At 37.0% G+C, this 27470-nt stretch overlaps 4 protein-coding genes across 6 annotated transcripts; 1 reads left to right on the top strand and 3 right to left on the bottom strand.

Moving 5' to 3' along the window:
- Positions 1–4211: 4211 nt before the first annotated feature.
- Positions 4212–6605, bottom strand: LOC108751653 (chromatin modification-related protein eaf-1-like). Its single transcript, XM_018491944.1, has 2 exons — positions 6566–6605; positions 4212–5409 (listed from the first exon to the last, which is right to left on the bottom strand). Exons 1-2 carry the CDS (start codon positions 6575–6577, stop codon positions 4567–4569), a joined length of 855 nt encoding a protein of 284 aa, XP_018347446.1. The 5' UTR covers positions 6578–6605; the 3' UTR covers positions 4212–4566.
- A 3834-nt stretch (positions 6606–10439) lies between these two features.
- Positions 10440–15787, bottom strand: LOC108751648. Its single transcript, XM_018491933.1, has 4 exons — positions 15540–15787; positions 14977–15128; positions 14675–14867; positions 10440–10958 (listed from the first exon to the last, which is right to left on the bottom strand). Exons 1-4 carry the CDS (start codon positions 15615–15617, stop codon positions 10524–10526), a joined length of 858 nt encoding a protein of 285 aa, XP_018347435.1. The 5' UTR covers positions 15618–15787; the 3' UTR covers positions 10440–10523.
- Positions 15788–17859: 2072 nt separating this feature from the next.
- LOC108751763 (poly(A) RNA polymerase, mitochondrial-like) lies at positions 17860–21830 on the top strand. Its single transcript, XM_018492159.1, has 7 exons — positions 17860–18095; positions 18638–18795; positions 18892–19119; positions 19187–19393; positions 19474–19688; positions 19991–20211; positions 20289–21830. The coding sequence occupies exons 1-7, from the start codon at positions 17948–17950 to the stop codon at positions 20837–20839; spliced, it is 1728 nt and encodes a 575-aa protein (XP_018347661.1). The 5' UTR covers positions 17860–17947; the 3' UTR covers positions 20840–21830.
- Positions 21655–27294, bottom strand: LOC108751762 (RING finger protein 207-like). 3 transcript variants are annotated; one of them, XM_018492158.1, is made up of 8 exons: positions 26986–27294; positions 26550–26698; positions 25658–26466; positions 25052–25396; positions 24384–24666; positions 23886–24275; positions 23223–23494; positions 21655–23138 (listed from the first exon to the last, which is right to left on the bottom strand). In XM_018492158.1, the coding sequence occupies exons 1-8, from the start codon at positions 27189–27191 to the stop codon at positions 22914–22916; spliced, it is 2679 nt and encodes an 892-aa protein (XP_018347660.1). In that variant the 5' UTR covers positions 27192–27294; the 3' UTR covers positions 21655–22913. The 3 variants fall into 3 exon arrangements, with proteins under 3 accessions (XP_018347660.1, XP_018347658.1, XP_018347659.1); XM_018492156.1 differs by having other exon boundaries at positions 21655–23494; XM_018492157.1 differs by having other exon boundaries at positions 21655–23494; positions 25664–26466.
- Positions 27295–27470: the final 176 nt, after the last annotated feature.

Here is a 27470-nt window from a genome sequence, read left to right as displayed (position 1 = left end):
TAAATAAATAAATAAATATATATATATATATATATATACACAGGGTGTTCCAAAATTTTTTACCAAGCGCTCTTGTGTAAATAGAGCGGACTGAGTCGAAAATCCTCTACCATTTTGTAATTTTCTCAATGATTAACATGCCTGTTGTTATGCACGTCAGATAAATCATTGACGAAAAAGGATAAAAAAAATGAGGAAGAATATAAAGAATGAATTCTTTATATTCTTCGTCATTTTTTAAAATCCTTTTTCGTCAATAATTTATCTGACGCGCATGACAACCGGCATTAATAATGAAATGGAGTGTCTTGAGCGTAACATTTGCTTCGCTTATGCACTTTAAAATGAGACGATCCCGCGAATTACGATGAGAAATGATGGAATCGAAGAGAGATCCTTGATTTAAATTTTACTTGTAGCTTCACCCGTGTCATCGCCGGACAGTGATTTATAAAAAGTAAGAAGATCAGTTGACAGCGATAATTTTTCAACGAGTTTGGGGAAACATTCGATATCCATTAAGTGAGTGCGGCACTTACTCGACCCCTTTTTCACTTTCGTTGATAACCTTGGTCCGCGTGAGCGTGTGGTTAAATAATAAAAAAATCATGTAACCTTAATCGGTGAGCTCAAATATTCTGTCGAGGATCGTACACGCAGGATCTTTTCTTCGTTTTGTCGAAAACATCCGTTTAAAGCCGACAGTACACTCCGTTCATTTCGATTTGATTTCGTGATTTATTGCAATTAGATTACTGTAGGCATCAATTTTTTAAAAATTGCATCCTTAATAAATTGCATCCTTAATAAATTGCTTAATAAGTATTGTAATGTGAAATAGATTTAATTTAATGTATATATAAAAAATATTTCAAGACAACATGAGTTTCTTGCATTTATAGAGAGAGAAAGAGAATCGATGACTTGTTTTAAATGCTGATAAAAGACTATGTTAAATTTACCAACAATTTATCCCGGTAATTACTTGAACTTGTATAGGCATGACCTCTTTTAATGTAGCAAAGTGTAATTTAATGTAAAAATAAAATGAAGATAAAACATTGTATTAATCTGATTGAATTAATCTGACATGGGTGCGCAATGTACTGCTCGTTTAATTCATCAATTTAAACATAAGGTACTCCAGTCACGATGTAGTTGCAGTTACCGCAAGTGCTACGTGCTTTGCAAATCGAGTGTTAATGTCGTTAATAGCGACGCAATTTCGCGCATCGCGTTAAATGGCCCTGCGTAATTAGTTATGCCTTATGATAAATTGGCACAATCGAGTGAGAGGAGCGATTATTTTCTACAGCTGTATTTATCATTGAATATATCATGTTTCACTTCATTTCTCAAATTTCCATTTAATGAGGAATCAAATAATAATAAAAATTCAATGAAACCTGACATTTTTTTTACCTCTTATCAATTTTCCGCAAAAGTACCTGATAGGTAAGCGATAAACTGTCAAAGTCAGAGACGGCAATTAGAATGATCTACAATGGATCAGTGTAGGACGTGTCGCGACTCGGTTCTCGCCCGCGGCGATTCGCCTGTTCGCTCGGATTCCGGACCGGTCTCTCTGTCAAAAGTGGACCGGTCTTTTGTGCGTACGTAATACAGGGCGCGATTACGAGGTGCCGCATGGTGACATTGGGCGCGGTTCTTTGACGGCCGCGGCTGCAGTCGCGTTTTCTGTTCGGTGAAAGTCGATTCGCGAATGCGAGCCACTCTCTTTCTCATTCCTTCTTCGTTTCGCTGCACTTTGTCTTGTACGACTTGGAGAGATAAACAGAGAGAAAGAGAAAGAGAAAGAGAGAGGGAAGAGAGAGAGAGAGAGAGAGAGAGAGAGAGAGAGAGAGAGAACGATGCCGCTTTTTTACGACGTTGTAATCCGTGTTACTCTTTTCTGAAACTTCTGTTTTATTCGAGGAATGACCGATTCCTGGGCGACGTGTCTCTGCAAATAATAATAAGGCTTAAGCCTTACATAATATTTCGTAATAAACGATGCAAGCATCGCAATACTTGAATTCCAATTGATTGATATTAAAAAATTTAAATTTATGTTATTTAGCAAAAATTTTTTTTATATTAATTGTTTCATGTTGTTTAGGTGTTTGCGTCATATATAAAATAAACAAGTATACAAGAAAAGAAGGATTTTGTTGAAATATTCAAAATAATTAGCGAGAGATACAAATCTAAAAGTAATTTTGTTACACTATCAAAATTATGTATAGGACATTGAAACTGGTTGTTATACAATGTGTGTTAAAACTTTTTGTAACACTGCTCTCATGCTTGAGTTTTCTACATAATTATTTTGATGATCGAACAAAATTATTTTCAGATCTGTGTATCTATCTAAATTGTCAGAGATTTGAACAAAAAGGAACCAATGTTTTTCCAAGAAATGGTTCTATTCAAGTGTGTGTTCTATTGTTTAAAAAGAAATTTAAAAAATAAAAGAATTTAATCTTACAATGATTTATAAAAAAAAATATATATACACAAATATTTTATTTAAAAAACGATAATTACCAATCTTGATGCGATCATATTTGTATTTTATGTATTCATATACTTTCTTATTTACTATTTCTTTTGTGTTCTTATTTTTACCAGTGCAATAAATGATTATAAATAAGTTGGTGATCAAATAGTTATGACATAATTAAAAAATTTATACATAAAAACATGTTTTTTTACTTGATTTTACCATGTCAACGATTGTTGCGTTAAACACTATTACAGTAGTAGACATCGCTCATTGGGCAGACATCTAGTGCGGCCGCGTCTACTTGCCTGATCCATTGACCTTTACTACTTACTCTGTGAAAAGAGATTTCGAAACATAAAACATTTTTCACATTTTATTCCACGAATTATACATACCGATATATAACTTTTCTCATTAATAAAAAAAATAATCTTTTCTATAATAAACATTTTTATTTTTATTAAAAAAAATTTAAGTATTACGCAGAATATAATTTTCTCAAACGTAAAACGTTTTGTTCAATAATTGACATATAATTTCTGTAAATGTCACGGCTGCATATAAACGTACCCTTTTCAAAAGAAAAGACGGTGACGATAATGACGTATTATAAAAAGACAATTCTTTTTATTGCGAACTGCCAATCATGAGTGAAATGAAGACATTCCGAAGATGAAGATGATAATTACCATATTTTTACGATTTGCAGACTAATAGTCGTAATAATGATCTCTTTTTCATATCGTCAACATTAAATGCGTCGCACATAGCCGAAGGTCGTCTTACGTGCATGCGTGTATTACATACATACATGCGTGGCGTGTGTTGCGTAAAGACGGCGACAGGGGCCCGGTGCGCGTAACAACAGGCCCGACTTACGTAATAGCGAACGCTGGATGGATTGGGCCCCAACATGACAGCCGACCGATTCGATGACATTGATCGACGCACATCCAGAGTTCGTCGCTTTTACTTGATGCGCACATGCCACCCAGTTTTTGTGGCATACGTGCGACCTAAGATACGTCATCAATTAAGATATATTGACTGTCTCGTCCAGCGGTCTCTTATCATTTCGGCCAATTACACTTTTTTACTTCGTGTTTTTCGGTTAGAATAAATGCCAGTATTTACAGTCGATTCTTATTTAAAACCGTTTTAAGTATTAAAATGTCATAAATCCATCACAGGCCAGTATTCGCAGCCCGTTCTTATTTCAAGACCGTTTTAAGTAATGTCTTAAGATGCTAATACGATTGCTCAGATTGATTTGTATACCTACTTAAGATAGTCTTAAATGTAAGAACGGATTATGAATATTGTCCAAAATAGACGTCACAGACGTCAATCGCAGAAATTTTATGAAAAAGTATTGTTAGATTAGTGAAAAATTGAAACGAATAGTATAGTATAGAATATTCGATTTATGGGTTTTCTAATCATTTTCAATAATTTTTTCGCGCAATTCTAGTAGTATTTACGTTTCGAAACAGTCCGAAGAAATTGACCAATTGCAGATGACCAATATCATTATTTTTCTCTCTCTCTCTCTCTCTCTCTCTCTCTCTCTCTCTCTCTCTCTCTCACACACACACACACACACAATTGATTGTAATTGATCAGTTTTTATAAAGTTTAAGGCTTACACTTATTGTGTTTCGATACTAAGGAAACAGTCGGAAAGAAACGAGATAATGCGTATATATAAGTAACTCATGGCAAACAATTTATTCTAGTTTTTGTCGTCAATGATCTTAACAAATAATACGCACGGAAAAAAAAAACACAGCTGAAAACTTTACTGATTCAGCAAATCTACCGTCGTAATATACAAACAGTCAGTTTTCTATGTTAAAGTAGCAAAATTTTGACAGCTTATATATATATATTATATATAGCTTATATATAATAACATTAGCGATTTGTTAAACCATCAAATCTTCTTAGTTACAGATGTTGAATTCGCGCAGTAAGTTATAGGTTTGCTGTTACCACCCAATTAATTATTTTTTTTTCGTGCGGGCAAATAATAATTCGAGGTAGATAGACGAGTGGATAGTTTACGTCAACGCGGCGGCGGGGGTGTAAGTCAGGCCGTTGAGGGGTGCAGTGTAGGCGAACGGCGAAGAGTACGCGGCGCTATATGCGGCGTAAGGGTAAGCGGGGTACGTGGCTATCGCCCTGGCAGCAGCTGGAAGACCGATCAATTGGGGGTTCGCGACTTGTTGTCGCTCGATCTGTCCAGCCGTCGGCCCGACGATCCGTGCGGATTGTTGCGCGGTCTGTTGTTCCTGCTGCTGCTCTCGTGGTTGATGCTGCTGGATCTGTAATTTCGACGACCGTCTCTGCTGCTCCTGCAGCTGGTGCTGTTGCTCCTGCAGCCGCTGCAACTGTTGCAACTGTTGACGCTGGATCTCTTGCTCGCGCGTCGTTGGTCTCGCTTTTAAGGGACCCGACCGGGTGTCGAGCACCTCGACGTCGGAATCGGGCCCGACGGCGGGGATCGATGGTGCTGGGGCAACGGCGGGTGCTGTCGGGATGGCAACTGGAGTGAACGCGGCCGGTCTGAGCGGTAACACTGGTGCCGCGATGGCGGCGACCACCGGTTCTCTGCTGACGATCGCGTTGAAGCCGTTGATCGGGTCCGCGGTGTACTCGACGATGCGACGCGTACCGTCGGCCTCGATCAAGCTGTAACTACCGCGCACGACGTCGCCGTTGCGGGTCTCGTACTGAGCCTTGGAGTCACCGGTCACCGCGTCTTGCACGTCGTATGCAAAGCTGTACTGCGGCGCTGGATCGAACTCCTCCAGCTTCGCCAGAGGCACCACCGTTGCTGCCGCTGGCACGGCAGGCACCACTGCCCCTCGAGCGAGCACCGCCAGTCCCAGAATGAAAAAGAGCTGAAAATTAATGTGAAATCAGCAACACTCCAATTACCTTATCGAATCTCTGGGATCTTAACAGAAAGCTAGCTTATAATCTTAAGACGCAGTGTCTTATGACTTAAGTCTTATGTCTTCAGTAACGCACAAGAACTATTGTATGACTTATGCCTTATAAGTGTATAAATACGAGGTGCCTTTAAGATGTAAGTCGTAAGACAGTTCTTGTGCGTTACTAAAGACATAATGGACCTTCTACAATAAGTCATTAGTCGTAAATCAGAAGTTAAAAATTGACGACTGTGATTGCTTAATTTTTAGCTTCTGACTTATGACTAATGGTTTATCATAGAAGGCCCATAAGATTTAACTCATAAGACACTGCGTCTTAAGATTATAAGTCATGATCATTCTACAATAAGCCATTAGTTATAAATCAGAAGTTAGAAGTTGGAGAAATTGATGAATGTGATTGGTCAATTTCCAGCTTCTAACTTCTGATTTATAACTAATGGCTTATTGTAGAATGCATGTCAACTTTTCTGCTACAGCCCTAATGGATCTTCTACAATGAGCCATTAGTCATAAATCAGAAGTCAGAAGGTAAAAATTGACCAATCACAGTCGTCAATTTTTAACTTCTGACTTCTGATTTATGATTAATGGTTTATTGTAGAAGGCCCATAAGAGCGGGAGTACCGAGTCTTGCATAATGCATAAATAAACTAAGAAGAGTCCTTTTCCTTCCTTTCCATGAAAGAAAAGATTCTGATTAGTTAATTTTCTTATACTTTATACATTATACGTTCTGCAAAGATCTGTTCTCCAGCCTTAAAACACTTTAGCATCGATGCGTATTTTATAGTAATGTTACACAAGGTCTGCGTTCGGTTTTGACGTTCACGTGCTGTAAACTTCATTCCATCTTTTTTCCGTAGTAATGTACGACGTAATGAGCAGTAAAGATAGAACGAAGCTACAGCACGTGGGAGTCCAAATCGAAGTCGAGATTTTTTACACACATGCGCGGCCATTGATATTCGATGATAATTAAAACTCCTTAAACAAGCGTGGGAATCGATTACAAAATACAGTCTTTCGGACACAGTCATTTCAAAGGATAGCTGAAAAGAAAATTCTAATGCTCTTCCAGCTTCTCTCTTTTCTCCCTTACCGTGTCGACCATGTTTGCGCGCGAGAGGACCGCCAGAAGAGGACTGATGCCTCGGGGTAAGATTGTCCGTACTTTTATACGTCGTCGCTTTTGTGTCATCTGACGACGATGATGTTCCCTACAGCCACCTACGCCCCACCTAATCATTGCCTCTGTCTCCTTCTTTCTTTTTCTATGTCTTTTTCTCAAAAGCCGTACGGTGACCTCCGTGATGATCATTGCGATGTACAAGGAGGTCCGACCTGCGGTTTGTTGTACCAATGTACGCGCGCTTATACGTTTCTTCATATCACCGCTGCCCGTTCGTACACGCGACTTGGATGCCAATATGCCAAAGACTCGAGACCTCGAGGTCGTTCGACGAAATCGTGGAACTGTGTACCCCGAACACGCTGCAAGACCCTCATTCTCTTTTTCCTCGCCTTTCTAGCTGTCGATAGGATAATTATATATACGTAGGAGAAACAATACATACGGAGTCTATAGCTTAATCTACAATGTGCTCTTCGCTTCCTATGGCCGGTATTCAAGTTGGTTCTTGTACTTAAAACATTCTTAAGTGCAGTCTTAAGATCACAAGCTAATCACAGAACCGTATTATCTTAAAACGATCTTAAAATAAGAATTAATTAATATTATATGGTCTGTTTCTTATTTTTTACTAAACTAACAATTAAAAAGTGAGCGAATGGCAGTTTTAAGACGCGATAATTAATGAGATGTAAAACAAATTATGTTTGAAAATATAATTGCATTAATTACCGCGTATCAAAACTCTCAATTGCCCGTTTTTTAATTAATTATTAGTTTAATATCTCGAGAGCTCAATCTGTATTTTTCTTTATTTATTTACTTTTTACTACTTTTTGCTTTTTGTTTTTTATTCTGTTTTGTCGTTTTCTGAGATAGAAGTTAATTTAGAAGGACTTAGGAAGAAACAAGAAGCACGTGACAAAAAAACACGATTATTGATCAAACGACCGCAAAAAAAAGAGGTAAAAAGCAAGAAACAGGAATCAAAAAGCATATTGTACAGATTAGGCTTTAGACTTTAGAAGCAAGATGCAACTCATATATGTATATTCGAATTGAAGGAAATTTTGTCGACAGCAAATTATGTGACATTTCGACAGGAAAATGCTAAGAGCAATTTAAAGACGATGACATACAAAAAAGAAACTGCATAATATTAAATATAGGGTTGAGAAATAACGCGTTACATTTTCGTTACTTTTTTTTTGGTTACGATTTAGTAACGCCGTTATTTTTTTTATTAGTAACGAAAAAGTAACGGTGTTACATTTTCTTCAGTAACGAGTAACAAAATTGACCTCGTTATTCTTACATCGTTACTTTTTTGTGGGTCACAGCCATCACGGATAATAAGATTATAAGTAATTAAATAAACAAAAGACGTTACTTTTTACCTATTTTTGTTTAATTATCCTCGCGTTTTAAGAACACTAAAAACTAAAATATCTATTATATAATAAAATAGCACCACAGAATTAAACATAAATATGTAAAATATTAATAAAAGATAAAAATTTTTAAAGACAAATATCTTCCTAAATATCTTATGTTTAATTTATATTCTGTCTTAGCATTCTGTTCTAGAAGCCTGTTTTAATACCTAAAAAAAATGTAGTTATATACAGGAAACAGGTTTATTCGTCGATTTTGGTATTAGGGTCATTTGATGCAGTTTTGTATGAAATAAATGAATTTGACAGAATTCCTTATCTCAATAATCATCAATTTTAATCAATCTCGGTTCGCCGGACTGAACGACACTTATTTTTCTGTCAGATTCGTTCATTTCGTGCAAAAATGCGTCGAATGACCCTAATTTCATCAAAATCGGCGAGTAAGCCCGTCTCTTCCATAATTACAAAAAAAAAGTAACGAAAAGTAAGGATCTTTTATTGTTACTTTTAAGTTACTTTTTAGAATCGGTAACTTTTTATTGCAAATAATGGCAGTAACGCGTTACTTTTAAGCAACTTCCCAATCCTGCTTAAATATATTTCCATAACATTTTTTCAATATATGATTGATAATGTTTTTTTTTTAAATATAACTCTTCTATAATAAACTTTTCTGAGAGGAAGAAGTGTTTTTAAAATTATCAGCTCCAATGTTTGGAAAAGAATGAACAAACATATTGCCTATGTATACACCTATGTATAAACCTGATATGAGCGAACAATTGATAACCGAAATACGCGTAATCGTACTCAATGCACGTATTTATGTGTGTTATGTGCCAATATGTCGAATACAGACAATCTATCAAGGCCGTTCGACGAAAGCACGAAGACGGCCACACATCCTGCAATCGGTTGAATTCTATTATACATTCAGTAGGAGCGACGCTAACACGAGTTGTGCTAACACAAATCGACGTATACTATTGCGTTAATTACCATTCGCGTAACCGTTAATCTCACTTATATTTATACAATTCTCACTTATATTTCATAGCAATAGTTGTGTACCGTCTACATATGATCTTATCTTGAATGTGTCAAACATATCTCAATTAAAAATGGACAAACGTGAAGATTTTTCTGTAAACATTTTTGCAAATCTAACATTTTCTTAAAGATTAAAACTATACGTATTTGATTTTAAAATGTATACTTGAAGTTACTTCAAGCAATCAATTTCGAATCAACAAAAACGTATTCCACTTTTAATAAAATAATTTATGAAGCAATAATTTAAATTATTAAAAAAGTTATGTACAAAAGATCATTTTTATTTCTTTTACTTTTTTTATTATTGTATAATCGAGATCACTTTTATTTATTTTCATTTAAAATGTATATTCGGATAATAAATTAAAAGCCGTCATCAACGAACTTGGCAATCTATATGATATAAAATCGTTCATCAACTAATACGTTATTAATTTTTGGCAAGAAAGCAATGACCTTTTTTGGAAAAAAAAATTTTTTTTAAATCTTATGATTATACAAAGGATATCAAAAGTTATATGAATCTTATTTCACTATTTTACTTGAAAGATTCTTTTATTTATCTCTCATTTTGCTATTATATAACTAATTATATCTGCAATAATACATATTTTTTAGAGATTCCTATGTAAAATATAAATATCACAGTATAATGTACAATATATTCCACATAAACTTGTCGCTTGTAAGTTTTGCGCCGATATATGTGTGTATATATAATCTGATAATCTGTAAACTTTCACAGTTATATTCACAAAGGAGAGTTTATGATCCGATTCGCGAAATTTACATGCCATTACATAATTTAGCAGCTTTATTCGCATAACATTAATTCGTTCGTTATAACTTGTTTTGTATAAACTCACGAAAAATTTATGAAAATACAAATTTATGAAGCACGCTTTGCGATAACGTGCAATTAGAAAAAAGGTCGACACTCTAATCTAGTGATCTACTGATAGCAAAGTCATTATGTCAAGATAAAATTAATTCGCACACAGTTTGTAAAAAAATCTTTAATAAAAATCAATACATTAACAATTAACAATTCATGCAGCAACATCAATACATTATATATAGTGTGACTAGTTTTCGTCCTGTGGACACGGAAAAAAAGGTTTTACTAAAATATCTAAAAATTTAGCTAGATCTGAAATATTTATGTATAGATCTGAAAATAATTATGTAGAATGATAAAACTGGTTGCTAGAATGACAAAACTATTTTGCAGCATTGCTTATCATGCTTGAAATTGTTGCTTATTTAGATTGTTCAGTCCGGAAAACAAGTTGATGTTACTTGTCATTATTTTAATGTCATTTTAATATTCAAGACATCATTTTGACATCAAAATAACGATAAATGACGTTTGCTTATTGGGAATTGGTTTTTAATTTATATCTACTAGCTAAATTTGTAGACACTTTAGTAAAATTGTTCTTTCCGTGGATTGTTATGAACAGTCATTATCACATCTCTTAGGGCTGATAAACGAGTGAAGGCGGGGCGACCTCAACGACGGGTTTCACCACTGCCAGGGGCTCCCGACGGACCACAGCGTTGAATCCATTCACGGGATCAGCCGTATACTCAACGATTCGCCTGGTACCATCAGCCTCGATGAAACTGTAACTGCCACTGACGATGTCACCATCTCTGCTCTCGTGCTGACTTTTCGCATCACCAGTCAATGTATCCTGAACATTGTAGGCGTAACTGTATTGAGGATGAGGATCGTAATTTGTGGCATCAACTGCAGCAACTGGAAAAACCGGTTGTGCGGCCAAGGTAGCCGGAATGGCTGGTACAGCTGGTACAGTTGAAACAGCTGGAACAGCTGGAATGGCCGGAAAAGCTGATGGTATAACCGCGCCTCTGCATATCGCAAGCACTGCTACAGCCAAGATTGTTAACTGTAATATAATATCAAGTATTAATATAACGGCGTCTCTCAAATATTAAAAGAATATACCCCCCTACAGTACAAACCCAGCAAACACAAAGATATATGTAACATATCTGTTAGTTGTAATTTCCCACTCAACAATAAATTGTAATTTGACACACGTGTATTATATTACAGTTATATTGTTGAGTGGGGAAATTACAACTAACAAGTATGCTACATGTAACTTTCTGTTTGCTGGGAAGTTGCATAAAAGTTGCAGCAACATCGCATTTTGCAACGATATTGCTGCAAATTCTGTGCTGTATGGATAAAGTATAATAGCTAAAGACTGCACGAGAAATATTCTAAATTTATAATCGATTAAATTGAATTTGATGTGTAAAATTAGTGTGCGATCCTTTAGCATACCTTAACGGCCATTTTCTGTTTAATATGGTTTTGTGTACCGGTAAACGTGTCGCAAACAAGACTGACGTTTGGACAAGCGGTGACAAACGTATTTATAGCAGCATCGGGGTGGTCAGCGGCTGCTCGCCACATCCCTCATTGCATCGCAAGCAGTCTTCGAAGTAGCATAGTACGTGATGCGATGACAGAAGTTTCGCTCTCGATTTATGACTCGCCGATATACATACCGTGTGTACCGGACGAGGAAGAAAGTTCTGAGCGCCGAATTGGCCGGTTTATTAAATTCCTCACGGCATCGCTTAATCGCGCTCACCATTCACGGAATGTCCCGGGAGCCGCGCGTTCCGATGCAGTCATGGAATGTTAATTTTATTGCATAAACGCTCTGAGCAAGTGAATACATCACGCTCGTCGTTGTTTTTTTTTCGTAAAACGAAATTATTTAAACATTTTAAAGTACCTTTTTTTTCTGTAAAAGTTATATAGCATTTATAACGCGAGGCGTTAAGAGTGGTGCAAGAACGAGTTTCGAACATAATTGTATGGATTTTGACGAGGGCGTACGTGTAGTGTATAATTTCGGCCACAATTCCATACCGCAATTTCAGCGGGAGATTTTCGAAAGCAGATTTAAAGATAAAAAAAAAACGACATATGTGATTTAACGCTGAGCGTTTTTCGAGATCGGGAAGATTACGCGGCTGCGAGGCGTGAGGAAACGAGATGAACGTGACCAATAATTCTCCTATGCAACAGCACACCGGCGGTGCTTTCACCCTTGCGTAATTCTGGCGATTTTGGTACTGGCTATAAGTATAACGCTTCCGCCACGTCGCGAGGTGACGGACCGGGAATATCAATAAATGTGAGGATGATTCATTTTCGAAGAAGAGTCCCGTATGTTTGTCTTCGTATGAGGACGCGCGATACGATCGTCGCGTTCGTTAATTTTTGCGACAACATTTTGGGGATTAATCTTCAACTGGCGTTCTGAAAAAAATATTACATGGAAGCTCTTTAATCCATAACTAGTGTATATATGAGTCCAATGGATCCATCCAGTTAAGAATTAAAGAACTATTCCACGATAGCGTGAAATCGTAATGGCGAGAGCATGGAATCTTGCATAATGCATAACACATAATGCATAAAAAAATGAACCAATCAAAGTCCTTCGTTTCCTTCCTTTCCATGAAATAAAAGATTTTAATTCTTTATTTATTTATTATTAATTTATTAATATTATTAATCTCTTTTTATTTTATCTTTGAAATAATTGTCCGAATAATAATTCGAAAAATTGTATTTACGTATGTATTTAAAAATCCCAGGGAGTTCCCAAGACTCCACCTTTGCGTTATAAAAAACGCAATGTATCGATCGCCGCCGAGGAGATTATGGATTCGTTAGGCACGTGAATCATCTTCGTCTCATCTCTTCTTCCTTCATAAACAAAAATGAGTCATTCAGTATATATATAAATTAAGGAAGACGAGCGTTGATCATGACCGTGAAACGACTCCGCAAACCACTCTCGCTTACGTAACGTGTTATCGCTGATGCTTCTTCGTCTCGTCTTTCTCTATCTCGAAAAAGATTCCGTATGTTACGGATTTATATAATTAATTGTATGAGTTATATTACATAAAAAAACCAAATGGATTACGTCAAACATATGACACAATATAGAATTACGTCAAACATATGATACAATTTAGAATGTTCGGAAATTACATCCTTTTATAAATATTTAGAGGAGAAAAGAAATTAATGATATATTGGGATTTTTTATAAAATTATATATATGTATGCGTTCTTTCAATGGAAGCTTTAAAAGAGGCTATTTCTTGTGGCTAGAGATTTTAATATTATGTCACAGCATTACTATTATACACATATGATAAATACATGTTCGCATTGATACTTTTATTCAACATCAAAACAATTAAGATCATTTATTCATACATGAACGGGTAATTTAAATCTTATCGATTAATGTTGCATATAAAAAGAAGACGCGTACATCCTGCGCAGCACAAGCTTCAATCGGTGCAATAAGTTTATGTTCTTTGTAGCTGAATTCTTTTCCCTTCTCTTCAATCTTTAATTAAATATCTATTTCATTTAAAGCGTAGAAAATATAAAGTAATGCAGCTACAAAGAACAGACCTAATATGTGCATGTAAATTTACAAATGTTAACGATATTTCCACTTTATGAGCAGTGCATATAATATGAATAAGCAAACGCTATTACGTATTACAAATAATAGTTTTAAGTAACTTTATCGTTATTGAATACTGTTCACATCTCCATATGTCGCGAAACAATAAGATTATCTTGACTAATGCACGCCTCTGTCAATTCATTTAACATCAAATACTGTTGCGTTGATTCAATGTCTAACAAACAAAATTGGTTATGTATGTACAATTTGTCGATTGTTCGATTACATTAAAAATAAACTAATATAGCAATGTGCAGAGATACATATATTAAATGTAATAATATCAGTTTTTTTTTTGTATATATCGCCAGCTGCCAAATCTAACAGTCATACCTAATTAAATTTCCGTTTTTTTATGCAAATTGTATAATAAAATTAAAATTAAACAAAAATTATACAAAATATAAATCAAACTACTTATAGAATCCATTATTTTTATATCATTCGAACATTAAAATAATCGAGAAATATAAGAATTATTAGTCATAATGTTTTGATCTGTTTGAATGATTCAAGGCCGGTGTTCCACCTTTTGATAAATTTTACCTATTAGGTAAATCTGGCAATCCATGCATGTGATTAGGTAATCTTGCTACTTATCCAACAGGTAAAATTTACCAAAAGGAACAATCGGATTCTCAAAGTATTACAAACATTGCAAGTTCAATCGTATAATATAAAAATTATTGTATTAGCATGTTACTATTTAAAATTGAATTTCTATAGTAACAGATTTAAAAAGTAGAGCATATATTTTTCTTATTCATGGCCATGTTATCTTCTGACGTTTTTTCGGTAGAGATTCCTGAAAGATTCAAATACATCTGCTATTATTCACTTACAAATTAAGATTATTGTAAAACTTATAAAATATTACATCTCAATAGAAACAAATAGTCTTTGTAAATATTTCATTCTGTAAACTTACATGTTGAATAAAAAATCTTATCTCAGGAATCCTATTTGTAGAAAACTCAAACTTTATCTAAAGATAAGTAGACTCTTAGTTTTACCTCTCTTACCTTATCTAGAGTTATTTGACTATATCTGAGTTATCTGAACTATAAAGGATTAAGATGTGATACCTCGTTCTGTTCTCCATAATTGCGTTTATAAATTCCATTGCACCCAATTTCTTTTGGCGTTGAACATAATCGAATCTTCTTGCTGACTGACTTCTGATCGTTAAAAGGAGGTTTTGTATCTGTCTGAGATGTTTGAAATATCCTCTTATTTCCTTTATTAAAGTCTGCAGCTAAACTGTACGTATCATTATCACTAAAAGAAAGACAAATTTAATGTTAACATAGTAAAATATTTATTCTTTATTATCTTTATTTAAGATATTCTTTACCTAAACAATATATTCTTTACATAAAAAACTTACCTTATAACTGTAATGGAGTTCTCTGATATCATATCTACTATATTCTTTGTATTTCCATGTTGCCGCTGAGGTAAAGGCATTGCAACTCGTTTGTACATTTCCAGCAATTCACTTTTACATAATTTTTCAAACTTAAGAATCTCAATGCAACTCTATAACGAAAAAAGATATGAAGATATAATTGAGATATCATAAAATATGTCTGGAATTTAAATGTCAGTGATACGCTTTTATTATAAATTATTCCTATAACAAATATCATCATTAATTCATAACGAACATACATCATCAGTTTTTTTCATTTTATAAATAATAATTTAGAGTATGTTTTATTCTGGTTTATAAATTTATATATATAAATATAATTCATAAAATCTACCTTGGATGACATTTAACCTAAATTTGTGTCATGTTAACGTTTGTTGAAGTCTGAAATAATTCAGACAATGACTCTCACGTACATTAAATTATCTTCCAATAAAATTGGATAAGAAAACAGAGAAGAATCACAGATAAGAATCGAGAGAAGTTTGTAAACATGCCTAACCTATGCGACAACTTACGTTCTTCAGAATCTCGCGGAGCTGATGCTCTGATAGCGATTCCGGGTGCGTGAGCTCATACGAGTCCAGTTTCCACATCGTCTGCGCTTCCTTGGGTCAGAAGAAGAAATCACAAATAGTCATCTCACGACGGTCATTTGATACAAGCAGCGCAATTCAATTTCAAGCGTTATCGCCCATCGTTATCACTTCCCACTATCGGACGTATTGTACGCTGCGCTGCGAGTCATATGGGAAAACAGACAGTTGTTGCAAATTTCCGATTAATCATCGTTAATCATCAAACTACAATTATAATTTGCTACATAATAATAATTATTCAAGATATATGTTGCGCATTTGGAGAGAATATAAAAAAAAAAAACGAAATATAATATATTTAAACATATAAATGCGGTCTCTTTTTCAGCGTTAAAATTATCAAAAAGATTGGTCCAATGTAGACAGAAAAATGTGGAAACTTCATATCTGAGATGTTTAAAATAATTAATAATTATATAAAAATTATTCCAAAACGTAAAATTTCAGGAATTCTTGGAATTGTGTGATTTTCAACATTTTTTAAAATTAAAACCACTTCTATGTTAATTGCATTTTTTTTTTAATTTAAATATTTTGTTGATTTTTTTGAATACTCGATGCGGTTCGAAAATCCAGAATTGAAAAAAAAATTTTGAAATTGCATTTAATGCCACTTCTTATATTGTTATAGTTAATTATGTTACTCTGATATCTTATCGATTTTTTTGAAATTTTTATCGATAATAGAATTTGATAATTATAAGTAATATTATAAGTATAGATCTTGATAATTGTGTAATATTATAAGTATGTAGACCTTGACAATTATATAACAATAGATGAATTTATACAGACAGTCGACAAAATCACTGGCAAATTTATCAGTCATAAATAATTATCGATTTTGTAATATTATTATACCAATAAAATTTAAATTCACAAAAGTCGACTAAATATCAAAATAACATAATCAAACAAAAGATGATTTATTGAATTCTCCATTCAAAAGGTACAGTTAAAGAATAAAAGAAAAAGTACATTTTCTCTAATCATATGTAATAGATGATGTAGAGTACAATGCAGTGCATTAATTCGCTGGGTCGTAGTAGCGGCCCGATTTACCAAAAATAAGAAAATGCAGTACTAAAAAGTTCATAAAAAATTCTTAGAGTTCTATGAGAAGAAAATAAATGATTTTTATCTCTTGCAGTTTTTCTGTAAAGTTGATAGTATTTGAGTAAAAAATAAACATCGATAAGTCGGGCCGCTACTATGACCCAGCAAATTAATGCACTGTAGTGTACGTAGGATATGCAGTGTGTCTATTTTTTTATTTCTATACTCTCTGAACTGATGCACACTGTACAATAAAATAAATTGAAATGAAACAAACCTATATTTGTTTTGCTTCAACTTATCACATGATAGGCCTGTTCTTTTTGGCTGAACTTTTGCACCAGTTCATTTCTGAAGAGAAAAGGAAAAAAGATGAATGGATGCAAAAATTCAGCCAAAAAGAACAGACCTCTGGTCTGTTTTCTGTTCCTGCACTAGACTACACTAGAGCACTCTCTTTCTCATTTTCAACAAATATCAAACTTATCTCACTTCAAGTTTTAAAAGTGTACACTAGTTCAGTCACAGAAAACCAGTTCAGAAAATGCAGTGCAGGAAAGTTTCGATAATCTATAATTCTATTCGCATATGTTAAATCTATTTTTACTAGACAGTTCCGGGACTATCTTGATGGTGAATTTGTGCAAAAAGGATTATTATATGAGCAATATTTTCGGGATTCCTCATCGAAGACTTGGTACGCCAAACTCCTTCTGAAAAGGGAAGAAATCATTTTAATCAACCGCATCAGATCTGATCATTATAATCTGAATACAAGTCTGTTTCGCAAGAATATGATCGATTCAGAGGCTTGTCCTTGCGGGGACCCCCGCCAAGATATTAACCATGTAATTTTTTACTGTTCTATCATTTCTCCAATGTCAGCCAAATTCACTTCATTTATTGATAAAACTTTCCTGAACACTCCTAGAGATATCTTTCCCTTATTTAAGAAATCTGCTAAAACGTGCCACCTTCTACTGGCTTTCTTCAAAGCCACCAACCTCCGCATTTGAACTTCTCCCGCCAGGCCTGCATTTCGCGAGCGCTCTCGGAGGAGGGTAATAAAACAGTGATATCAATGGAGTACTTCCATGTTACTCACGATTTAGTTCTCGCTACTCGCCGCTTGGGACGGCTATCTTGTTACTGGCCGTATCGACTTCGTGGTAGGAGTCGGGACCATTCACTAGCAAAGAAGTACTCGCATATGTGTGTGATACATGCTGCGTACTGCACGCTGATACACTGAACTATGTGCACATTTAAAAATGGCGCTTCTTAGTCGTATTAATTCAAATACCATTTCGTTATTAAATCACTATTATTGCAAAAAGTTCATAATGGGCACAAGTAGATTAAAATCGCACAATTGCTTCTCAACATCAATTACCAAGCAACATAAGAACAGTAAACAAGGTAAGTCACATGATAAGTTCATCGTATAACCTATAAGCTTACAAATAATATATCATAGAGCAATAATAATATTAGAACGAAATATTAATATGAAAATGAGAGATTACAGATACTCAAACGAACTTTTATGCCATAAGGTTATTATAAAATAGGCAGAGTGATAAAAACTATACTTAAGATCAAGAAATTTTGTGCTACATAACCTGAAAAAATAGATCAAAGGCACATTAAAGTTCATCACCCGGTGATGAAAAGCGAAAAAAAAATATAACAAGGCTTGTTTTTTCTAGTTGAATTTCTTGGTCAATTCATCTTTTACTTTTCTTTTCATATTGGAAAGAAAAAGAAAAAACTGTGCAAGAAATTCAACTATAATAAACAGGTCCTTTACATAGTCCTTTGTAAAACAATTTAGTAGCTTCAACGTAATTGTTGAGAATGCAGCATGAATTAATATTCTCTAACTAAACCGATCTTTCTCATACATCACAGTTATTATCTGTTTTTACACTGAGATCTATATCTGACAATTGCAATTACAGAAAGCACACACGAGACTAAAATCATTAAAAGAAGAGATCAGGCTTGTCGAAGCTTATTGATACAAGTACATTCGTCGAATTCATACAAGGATCTCTATAATTATTGTTTGCAGTTTGGAGACATCTCAAGTATGCATCACCATATAAATGATCAACAAGTATGTCAGTTATTGTTTAATATATATAAATTAAATGTAACATTAATACATAATATTAAATAATGTGTTAGAAAAATATATTGTGATTAATTTTAGAATTATATTTTGGTTGAGTTTACAAACATAGTATCGATAAAAAAAATTATGTCATCTGCTTCCTTTACGAAAGAAGACTTTACGCCTGTAAAATCCTCAATATTATGGTTTCGTAAAGGACAGATTAGATTACAGAAAAGTAATCAGAAAAAGGTATCTTTATTTGTGGAAAATAATATGTTGCCTAACGAAGAGAAGAGAACAAACCTATTAAATGATGCTAAATCGGTAAGCTCATTTATGTTAGTTAGGATTATTCGAAACATTTAGCCTTATAAAATTGTAACCTTTGCAGATATCAGGACAAATAATAATTCTCTATGAAATGATGAAATTAACCGATTTAGAAATAAGATTGAGGTTTCACACTGCTCACCATTTAGAGCAATACTTTTCTAGGTTATTTGAGAATATAAAGGTTCTGCCATTTGGTTCCTCTATAAATGGTTTTGGAAGAAAAATGTGTGATCTTGATTTAGTTCTTGTTCCCGACATTAAAGAAGTAAATATATAAGTAATGTTCAAATTAACTAAATGTTCACATACTTAATCCTACTTACTAATGAATTGTAACATTTGTAGGATAATATCACGAGTAGATTGGTATTTCACTCAAAGTTTAATAATAATAGCAAAAGGTATGAAACGAAAGACTTTTTGGGAATACTCGCAGACACCATGCAGTATTTTATCCCCGGAATTCTTAATGTCAGAAAAATTTTGCATGCTCAAGTACCTATAATTAAATTCTGTTATAACTACACACAAACTGAATGTGACTTAAGTGCAACAAATATGTAAGTCAAAACATATTTCAATTTTACTTCATGTAGGATTTGTTTTTTTTTTATAATGAACCCTTAACTACATCAATAGGTCATTTGGATTCAAAACGTCAAATTTTATACAATCTGCAGTTATTAGTACTATGAGATTCTGAATTGTAGGGAAAAAAACTTTCAACCTTTCCTCGATCAATCGTCGAAGATTTATTTACGTTTTATAATTGAAATAGAATATGTTAAAACTGAATGTAATTTTCACAGCTGTAGTTAGAGGGCTAAAAAGACAAAAACATCAATACTGATCTCTTCTACAGGACTGCTATATATATGACTGAATTACTAAATTTGTATGGAGAGATGGATTGGCGAGTAAGACCGCTTGTTATAGCAATACGAGCATGGGCAAAGAGTCAGAAATTAACATGCGACTCACCAGGACATTGGATAACAAATTTTCCCCTTACGTTGTTAGTGCTATTCTTCTTACAACAAAAGAAAATATTGCCGTCCTTACAACTATTAAAGTTGTATTCGAGTAAGTCACATAGATCGTAAACAAAAGAATTACATAACGTCTGATTAATAAATTGTATCTTCTTTTCTTTTATACAGCTCACGATGACGTTCGTTATACAGAAAATGGCGTCGATTGTACCTTCCTGCGGGATATTAACAAATTGCCTGCTGATTACAAATATAAAATAAATCAGGATAGTCTGGAGACACTTCTATACGATTTCTTTGAGTATTATTCGACATTCGATTTTCAAACGTACGGGATATGCATCCGCGAGGGTGTGCAGATTAGAAAACCATCACGATCGGCGCTCCATATTACCAATCCTTTAGAAACGACATTGAACGTTTCCAAAAACGTAAATGTCTGTGAATTGAATCGCATAATTTCGAAGATGCACGACGCGATCTACATGTTAGAAACCAACGAATTCGGAAGTAACAACTGGGGTATCATATCATTATTGAAAGCAAATAATGATAACGAAAATCTAAAGAAATCGAATACTACGAAAGGACAAACAAAGAATATCGAAGAATGCTCGGAAGATTCCTACAAAAATTCCTATGAAATTTCTGACAAGTTCGAAGTTAGTGTCGAAGCTAATATTGATGAAACAAAAATAAAAGAGAAAAAAACAGTATGATACCTAAACTAGCGATAAAATATATACTTTATATCTGCAGAACGATGCTATATGTATCATATGTTTCTGCATGAGACTCTTTCCTTTTTGTACCAATGATTTGGTATTATCTATAGTGGTGATGCCAGAAATAGAGACGTTTTATCTGAGAAGAAGAAAGAGAAGAAATGACGGAGAGAGAATTTTTATTGCAGTCGATTGTGTGTACTGTACTATAATATGTGAAAAAAAGAATAGAGAAAATAGAAGAGAAGTGTACATAAAATCGACAATTACGTATAAATGAATTACGTATATTAGTCTTAAATAAATATGTGTAAAATGTCACAATCAATTATCAGATTAATTAATTGGAAATTGCCGTTGTATTAATTCCAGAAAAAAAATGCAAACATCGGAGGCCAAAATGTTCTCTCGTATTTCATCCGTTGAAGCTCCCAGCTTTAGAGCCTGCTTGTAAAATTCAACAAGTAGAATACCGAATATGCATCTTTTTTTTATACATATATGTATATAACTGTGAATACTTGTAAAACTGAAGTGAGCAACAAAGTTCATGCATCGCTTTCAATACACCAAAATATGGTATATAAATCAAGGATATATTTATTAACTTGTATATATTTTACTATAACAGAAATTCGACAATTTCTCATACATGCTTACGTGTGTACACTCGCTATAATTAGAACGTTTATTGTAACCCTACTAAAGATTACAATCTTCGCTCGTAGTTCGAAACAACGATTAATGAATCGCATTGACTTTCACAAGGAAGAGCCGATTTCTCGTAATACCGATTTTTAACCTTGCGCCCCTCGTTTGGAATAATATTATCGTTATATTATAGTCAATAATTGTGAACGAGTATAATCGTGACGAACCCATGCGTCGTAAGGCGATCGCTGGGTTTTTATTGATGGCGATTACGAGTAAACGCTCGAATTAGGCTATTCTTCGCGAATCGAGTATCGTCGATTAAATTCGTAATGACGTAATATATCGCGACTGGCAGTGTTGTTTACTAGCTAAATATTACCGTTTTACTTGATCGATCGAATCGCGCGACGTACTTTACTGGACTATGCATCCGACCCGTTGACGTTCATGGGAAAAATCGCGTGTACGGACATGGTGGGAATAAATCCGCGTGTTTTAACTAGAGGAGAAATGAGGATACGCGGACAGGACTCTTGTAATAACGAAATCGAAATAATGTGCGCGATCGGAACGAAATATACATTCGTCTGTATACAGTTTAGATTGTAACGTCAACCGTGGTTCTTTTGCAATTATTGTACATTGCACACGCGCGTTTTTGTCTGAAAAAACGTTTTATCTTCCTTAATCAAGGCTCTACGTATATCAACCGCCCCAGGCGGATCTTGTCAACAATACGAGTGTAGCAGACATAATCGTACTCTCCTTCTTCCATCTCTAACATCTGCAATTACAGTGGAATCGATACCGATCTTCGGCGCTTTTATTATCGAATGCAATTAAATCGCTATATAAAAGGTACTTCGCGAGAGTTGCACCTCATCGTATGCGGTATACAACTTTGACGAGGGACACAATATAAATGTCGAAAAATTGGATTAATACAAACACCACCACGCGTTTGATCGGGATCTCAAAAGAATCTCGAAAAGTAATATAAAGATAAGAGCGCACTTGACGGAGGTGCCTTTCGATAATGAAGATTTCTGATTTTCCATATCGCGCAGAATATAGACCTTTTTCATTTACCGTTATCATATTTATATATCCATTATTATTATTATTATTATTATACTAATAGAATGTCCAAAATCTTCGAAAAACCGATATGTCGGCTCTCACAACAATACGCTTTCTTTACTAATAAATAACATTTATACTTAAGCCACTTGGGGCACGGCATTTAGTCTTTTGATCATTCTTTTTCATATTTCTTTCCTTTTTTCTATCTATAAACGCAATAGGCTCGTGGATATTTATTCGATACCCTTCGGACAATATTTCCTTACGTAATTTTTGCGCGCGAGGAGGGGTTGCGAAGGGACCGAGAACGACCTGAGCGACAAGAAGCGCCTCAATTCGTTTTACTCTTACGATGATGACGATGATGATGTAAATGATGATGTCGCAGCTGAGATCGCGTCTCCTGCACGGCCGCTACCAAGGTACGCACCGCTTCCTCGTGGCCCTCAAAGCTGTCCGCTTTCTTCAGCTGACCGAGGGACGAAGCCCCCGCACCCTCGCTACCGGCGCCGCGCTTGCTCTTGGGCCGTGGGAAGGTCTCCCAGGAACGCTGTTTCTGCATGAGAGACGACGACGTCCGTGATCCGATCAAAACGACCAGGGCTTTCCGGGGGTCCTGTGCGATGGATTGTTGACCTACCGTCCCATCGGTGATGCTCGACCGCCTACTGTTCCCGGAACCAGTTGTGCTGAGACTGTCGCAGCTGGCGCGCCGTCGCCTCCTCGCATCCTTCCCGTCGCCGTAGAACAGCTCCTCGGAGTCGCTGGCCGGATAGATTTTGGGGACCTTGCTGCTTGGCATCGCCCGTATCTGATCGTCGGTCGGGACCGCATGCACTTGCGCCTGCACGCGCTTCTTCGCTTCGCCCATGCTTGAGGCCTCCGAGATTCGTTGGTACTCGCCCTCGTCGCCTGCTGGAAGCACGGGACTCTTTTAGAAGACGGTCTCATCTTCTTCGAACGCAGCGGGTGTAACAAAAGTTCGCTGCGGGACGACGACGACGAGACACTTAACTTCGTGATGGTAAATGTGCGATAGATGTGTTACATGTGGGTCAACATATATCGATATATCTTTTGTTAAATGTACAGATAATATATTTACATATATTGTATATATATATATATATATAAGCGTGTACGGTGAACGGCGAGCAACTTTACGTATTCGGCTGTCGGATGTTTATCGCCTCTAAGTCTAAACCCGAAATTTCGCCCCAATGGACTACAAAGGAAGACCTGCGTGTCATAATGTATCAGTATTCGTTTGCGCACGACGATCCTGCGATTCTCCCATTCTTACCGATATGAGACTGCGTCTGCTGCGAGTCGGTGCATCTTTCCGCCTGATCGAGGGCCTCGGCGGAAGTGTCGCCGGTTCCGCCTTTCAGGGAACGATACAACGACCGCATCTTGCTGCCGGATGAGTGACCGGGAGGCGTCTTCGGCTTCGCGCTGTCCGGCGACTTGCGCGAACGCCGGCTCTGACTGCGATCACGCCCGTCTTCTCTGCCTGGCGATTTTTTACGATCGTCCTTTTGCGTTCTGGCCTTCTCGATCAATTGACTAAGCACGCCCCGCTTTGGATCGGTTGACTTGGCCGTCCCGTACACAACTATATTGCCGCTCGAGTCCAAAACGGCACCAACACCACCGGACGGCGTACGACATCGCGTCGGTATCTCCTTCGTTTCTGTGTAATAAATTAAATCGCGAATTAAGTATACATGAATATTCGATGCGTCTTCAATATTTTATCGTCAGACACGATCTGAGGAACGCTTTCGAGATGCTTTCTCACCCTTCATGTATAGCGCGTTGTCGGCACTCGTGGCAGTGCTACGTGGATGACGATGATCCTTCGTCGGTGCTTGAGCCTGTGGATGCGGTGGTTCCTGCATCTGTAAGCGCGCCAGATGATCCAGCAACGCTTGTAGATGTTGATTATCGGCCGCGTCCGCCGCGGCCACACTCACTTCTCCAGCGCTGATGCCTATCGAGAACGACTTGACAAAGGGCTCCAGATGCTGAGCGAGCACTTGCAGCTTTTTCACTTCGCTTCTCAACGATAATATGTCATTCATCTAAAGAGGAACAGCACGAGAGTAAATAATAAAAAAGTTGCCACGGTCAAAAGTCACTCATCAATACATTTTTTGGATATAAGAACTATTGTACGATTGCGATAACCATAAGATTGGCATATCTTAACGGTTATGGCTGTAAAGATATGTCCATCTTATGGTTATCACTATCAAATGTATTGATGGGCGAAAATGATCATTATTTTCGGTTGTGGCAACCGTAACATTTTTTTCTGTGAAACAGAGACATCATTGTGATATCGAAATGATTCCAAAATGACTATTGAAAGTCATTTTTCAATCATTTCCGATTCATTTTAATATCATTTTGACATTATCCTGACTTGTTGCTCTGCTTAGGTTAACTTGGCTGGCAAAAACGTACTTGAGAATGGAAAATCTCCTTTTCTATGTGAATCCTGCACATCTGTTCCTCCCAAAGAGCGTCGAAAACGTTTCTCAGTCGCTCCAATTCCATTTGATGATGCTCCAATTGTTGCTCGAGTAAACGGCAATCCCTTGCCACATGATCGTAACGCGTACCCAACGGCGGAGTGTTTGCTCTCTTTAAAACGGAAACGTCCCGTTGCAATTCGCCCAATCGTTCCTTCACGGTCATCAACTGCTGACTTAGTTCCTTCAGCTGGGTGTCAAAAGTCCGACAGTGATTGGAGAACGGGCCGCCATCAGGTCCGCTCTTTGGCGGCAGCCTCTGAGTGACCTTGCTGCTCTGTTGGGAAAACATATTCCTGGCGTAAAACGCGAATGATTTATTAGCGATCTTATCATTATGTTTTGCATCAACTTTCCAGATTATCATTTACGATCTGTAACTTCTATAACGATCCATGAAAATAAAACTGAAGAATTGAAGCAATAGAAATAATAATTTAGGTTATCAGAAAGAAAACCAATTTGTGATGCGAAAATGATGGATAATCACGATGGAGGATCATCGACCGATCGTGAAATTCCTCGTTTCGCTCGCAACCTGTACCTGAAGCACTTGCGGTTCCGGCTGGCCCAGCGTATGACCACCGGCCATCTGATCGTACAGGGATTCTGCGGTGACCTTCGGTGCCTGCACTTGACCTATGTAGGGATGTAGGGCGCGCGCAAAATCGACCCGATAATTCGTCTTGATGTGGGCAGCGAGCAGAGGTGGCCGCGACGGATGGCCCAATTGAGCGACGCGACTCAGCCGGTCCAGCATCGGATGCGCCAGCTCGAGGAACTGATATTTGGTCGCGCCAGTGGTGAACGCGGTGCACAGCATTAAATGCATCTGCAGCACGGGTAACGCGCTACCCAGCGCAAGCAATTGCGTACGCACCATGCGCTCCTTGCTGTCAAACTGACGCTGCAACTCTGCGAGGACGTACGCGTGCGTCTTGTTGATCGCCTCCTGCATACCTTGACAGAAGGCGGTCAACGCGCGCTTCTCGGACTCGAGACTGTGCCGCAGCTCGTCCAGCTGCGACTTGAGGGCCAATACGCCGTCCTTAATGCCGGCCTGGAGCTCGCAGATGGAGTTCACCGCGCGCTCCATCTTCTTCGAGGCCTGCTGCCAGGCGCTTTCAATGTCCACGCAGTGCACCCGCGCGTCCGGAGGTGTATCGCGAAAGCACGTAGCGCACAGCATGCACTTGGCGCTCTGGCTATACATTATGTACTGCTCGCCGTGGCTCGGACACCGACGTTGAGTGTCCTTGGCGCATTTGCTCATATGCACCACCTCGTGAGTGGAGAACATCTTTGCACGATGAGTGTGCTCTCTGCAGTGAGTGCAAAGCGCTTGTCCTGTAAATATGTACGACATTTCTTTTTATATTCTGGATAACTTGATACCGATTATCGAAAGACATTTCTTCCAATAGACATACCGCATGTTGTGCAGAAAAACATGGTGGATTTATCGCGTTTATCGCAATTGGCACATGGTGGATTTTCGGAGTTCGCCAGTTCCACTAATTGCCGTATCAGCTGATCGGGGGGTGGTAATTGTGCCCCATCTTTCAACTGCGTTTGTTGCCTGTATAATTATAAAGAATATAACACAGTGCAGCATTATTACATATCACTTGTAATTATCGTGAGGAAAATTTTAATTTAACAATATTACAAGCAATAGGAGAAATCAGTTTCGGTTTTCTTGGAATCACTGAGTCTAAAGAATAACTTGAAATTGTAGATAATTCATTAATGTTACACAAAAGATGAAACACACGGAAATTAAAATCTGAATTTGCAGCAAGAGAATATTAATATTGCGCATGCAAATGTCAATCGTTGGATAAATCGTCACATGTTGCTATCTACCCGCAGATGGGACACTTGATCGTCCCGTCGATGTGCGGGCCGTGTATGCAACGGGCGCAGAAGGTGTGAAAGCAGGAGAGCAGACAGGGCTCGTTGTAGTAATCGTGGCAGACACCGCAGGTGAGGGGATTCCTGGGCCCGCCGCCCGGCACGCCCGTCGTACCGTCGTCGCCAACCCCGTCAACCGCCGAGCCCGAGCTCGCCATCGTCGCCGGCAGTCGGCCACCCTGAGTCGCGCCGTTGACCACGCGCGCGCGAACGACACGCGCCTTCCGCCTCACTTCACGACACCGCTCCCTGTCCCATGCTCATGCACCTCTCTGCAGAAGAGAACGTAAACGATTTATGGGGCTGCTGCGCGCGCGTAACCTTACCACGGGACGACATGAACAACGGAAGTCCAGTGGAATACGATCGCGATATTTAGAATGGTATTTTTTTACCCCCAGATCGTCGGCCCGCCCGCACAAAGAGAGAGAGAGGGG

The sequence above is a fragment of the Trachymyrmex septentrionalis genome, unplaced genomic scaffold (genome assembly GCF_001594115.1).
Source record: "Trachymyrmex septentrionalis isolate Tsep2-gDNA-1 unplaced genomic scaffold, Tsep1.0 scaffold51, whole genome shotgun sequence".
NCBI classification, from domain to species: domain Eukaryota; kingdom Metazoa; phylum Arthropoda; class Insecta; order Hymenoptera; family Formicidae; genus Trachymyrmex; species Trachymyrmex septentrionalis.
Note: the sequence above shows the minus strand (reverse complement) of the source record. Positions and strands in the feature narration are given on the sequence as shown.

Bases quoted from the DNA above. Each gene is read 5' to 3' on its own strand.
- LOC108751763 (XM_018492159.1), top strand. From the start codon at position 17,948: ATGGCGCTTCTTAGTCGTATTAATTCAAATACCATTTCGTTATTAAAT. The intron at 18,096-18,637 runs GTAAGTCACATG...TTGCAATTACAG, and splicing joins ACATAAGAACAGTAAACAAG to AAAGCACACACGAGACTAAA. The intron at 20,212-20,288 runs GTAAGTCACATA...TCTTTTATACAG, and splicing joins ACTATTAAAGTTGTATTCGA to CTCACGATGACGTTCGTTAT.
- LOC108751762 (XM_018492156.1), bottom strand. From the start codon at position 27,191: ATGGCGAGCTCGGGCTCGGCGGTTGACGGGGTTGGCGACGACGGTACG. The intron at 24,667-25,051 runs GTACGTTTTTGC...GTTCCTCTTTAG, and splicing joins AGGAGATTTTCCATTCTCAA to ATGAATGACATATTATCGTT. The intron at 23,495-23,885 runs GTAAGAATGGGA...TGCTTCCAGCAG, and splicing joins GCAGACGCAGTCTCATATCG to GCGACGAGGGCGAGTACCAA.
- LOC108751648 (XM_018491933.1), bottom strand. From the start codon at position 15,617: ATGTGGAAACTGGACTCGTATGAGCTCACGCACCCGGAATCGCTATCA. The intron at 14,868-14,976 runs GTAAGTTTTTTA...TCTTTCTTTTAG, and splicing joins AACTCCATTACAGTTATAAG to TGATAATGATACGTACAGTT. The intron at 10,959-14,674 runs GTATCACATCTT...ATTATATTACAG, and splicing joins ATTATGGAGAACAGAACGAG to TTAACAATCTTGGCTGTAGC.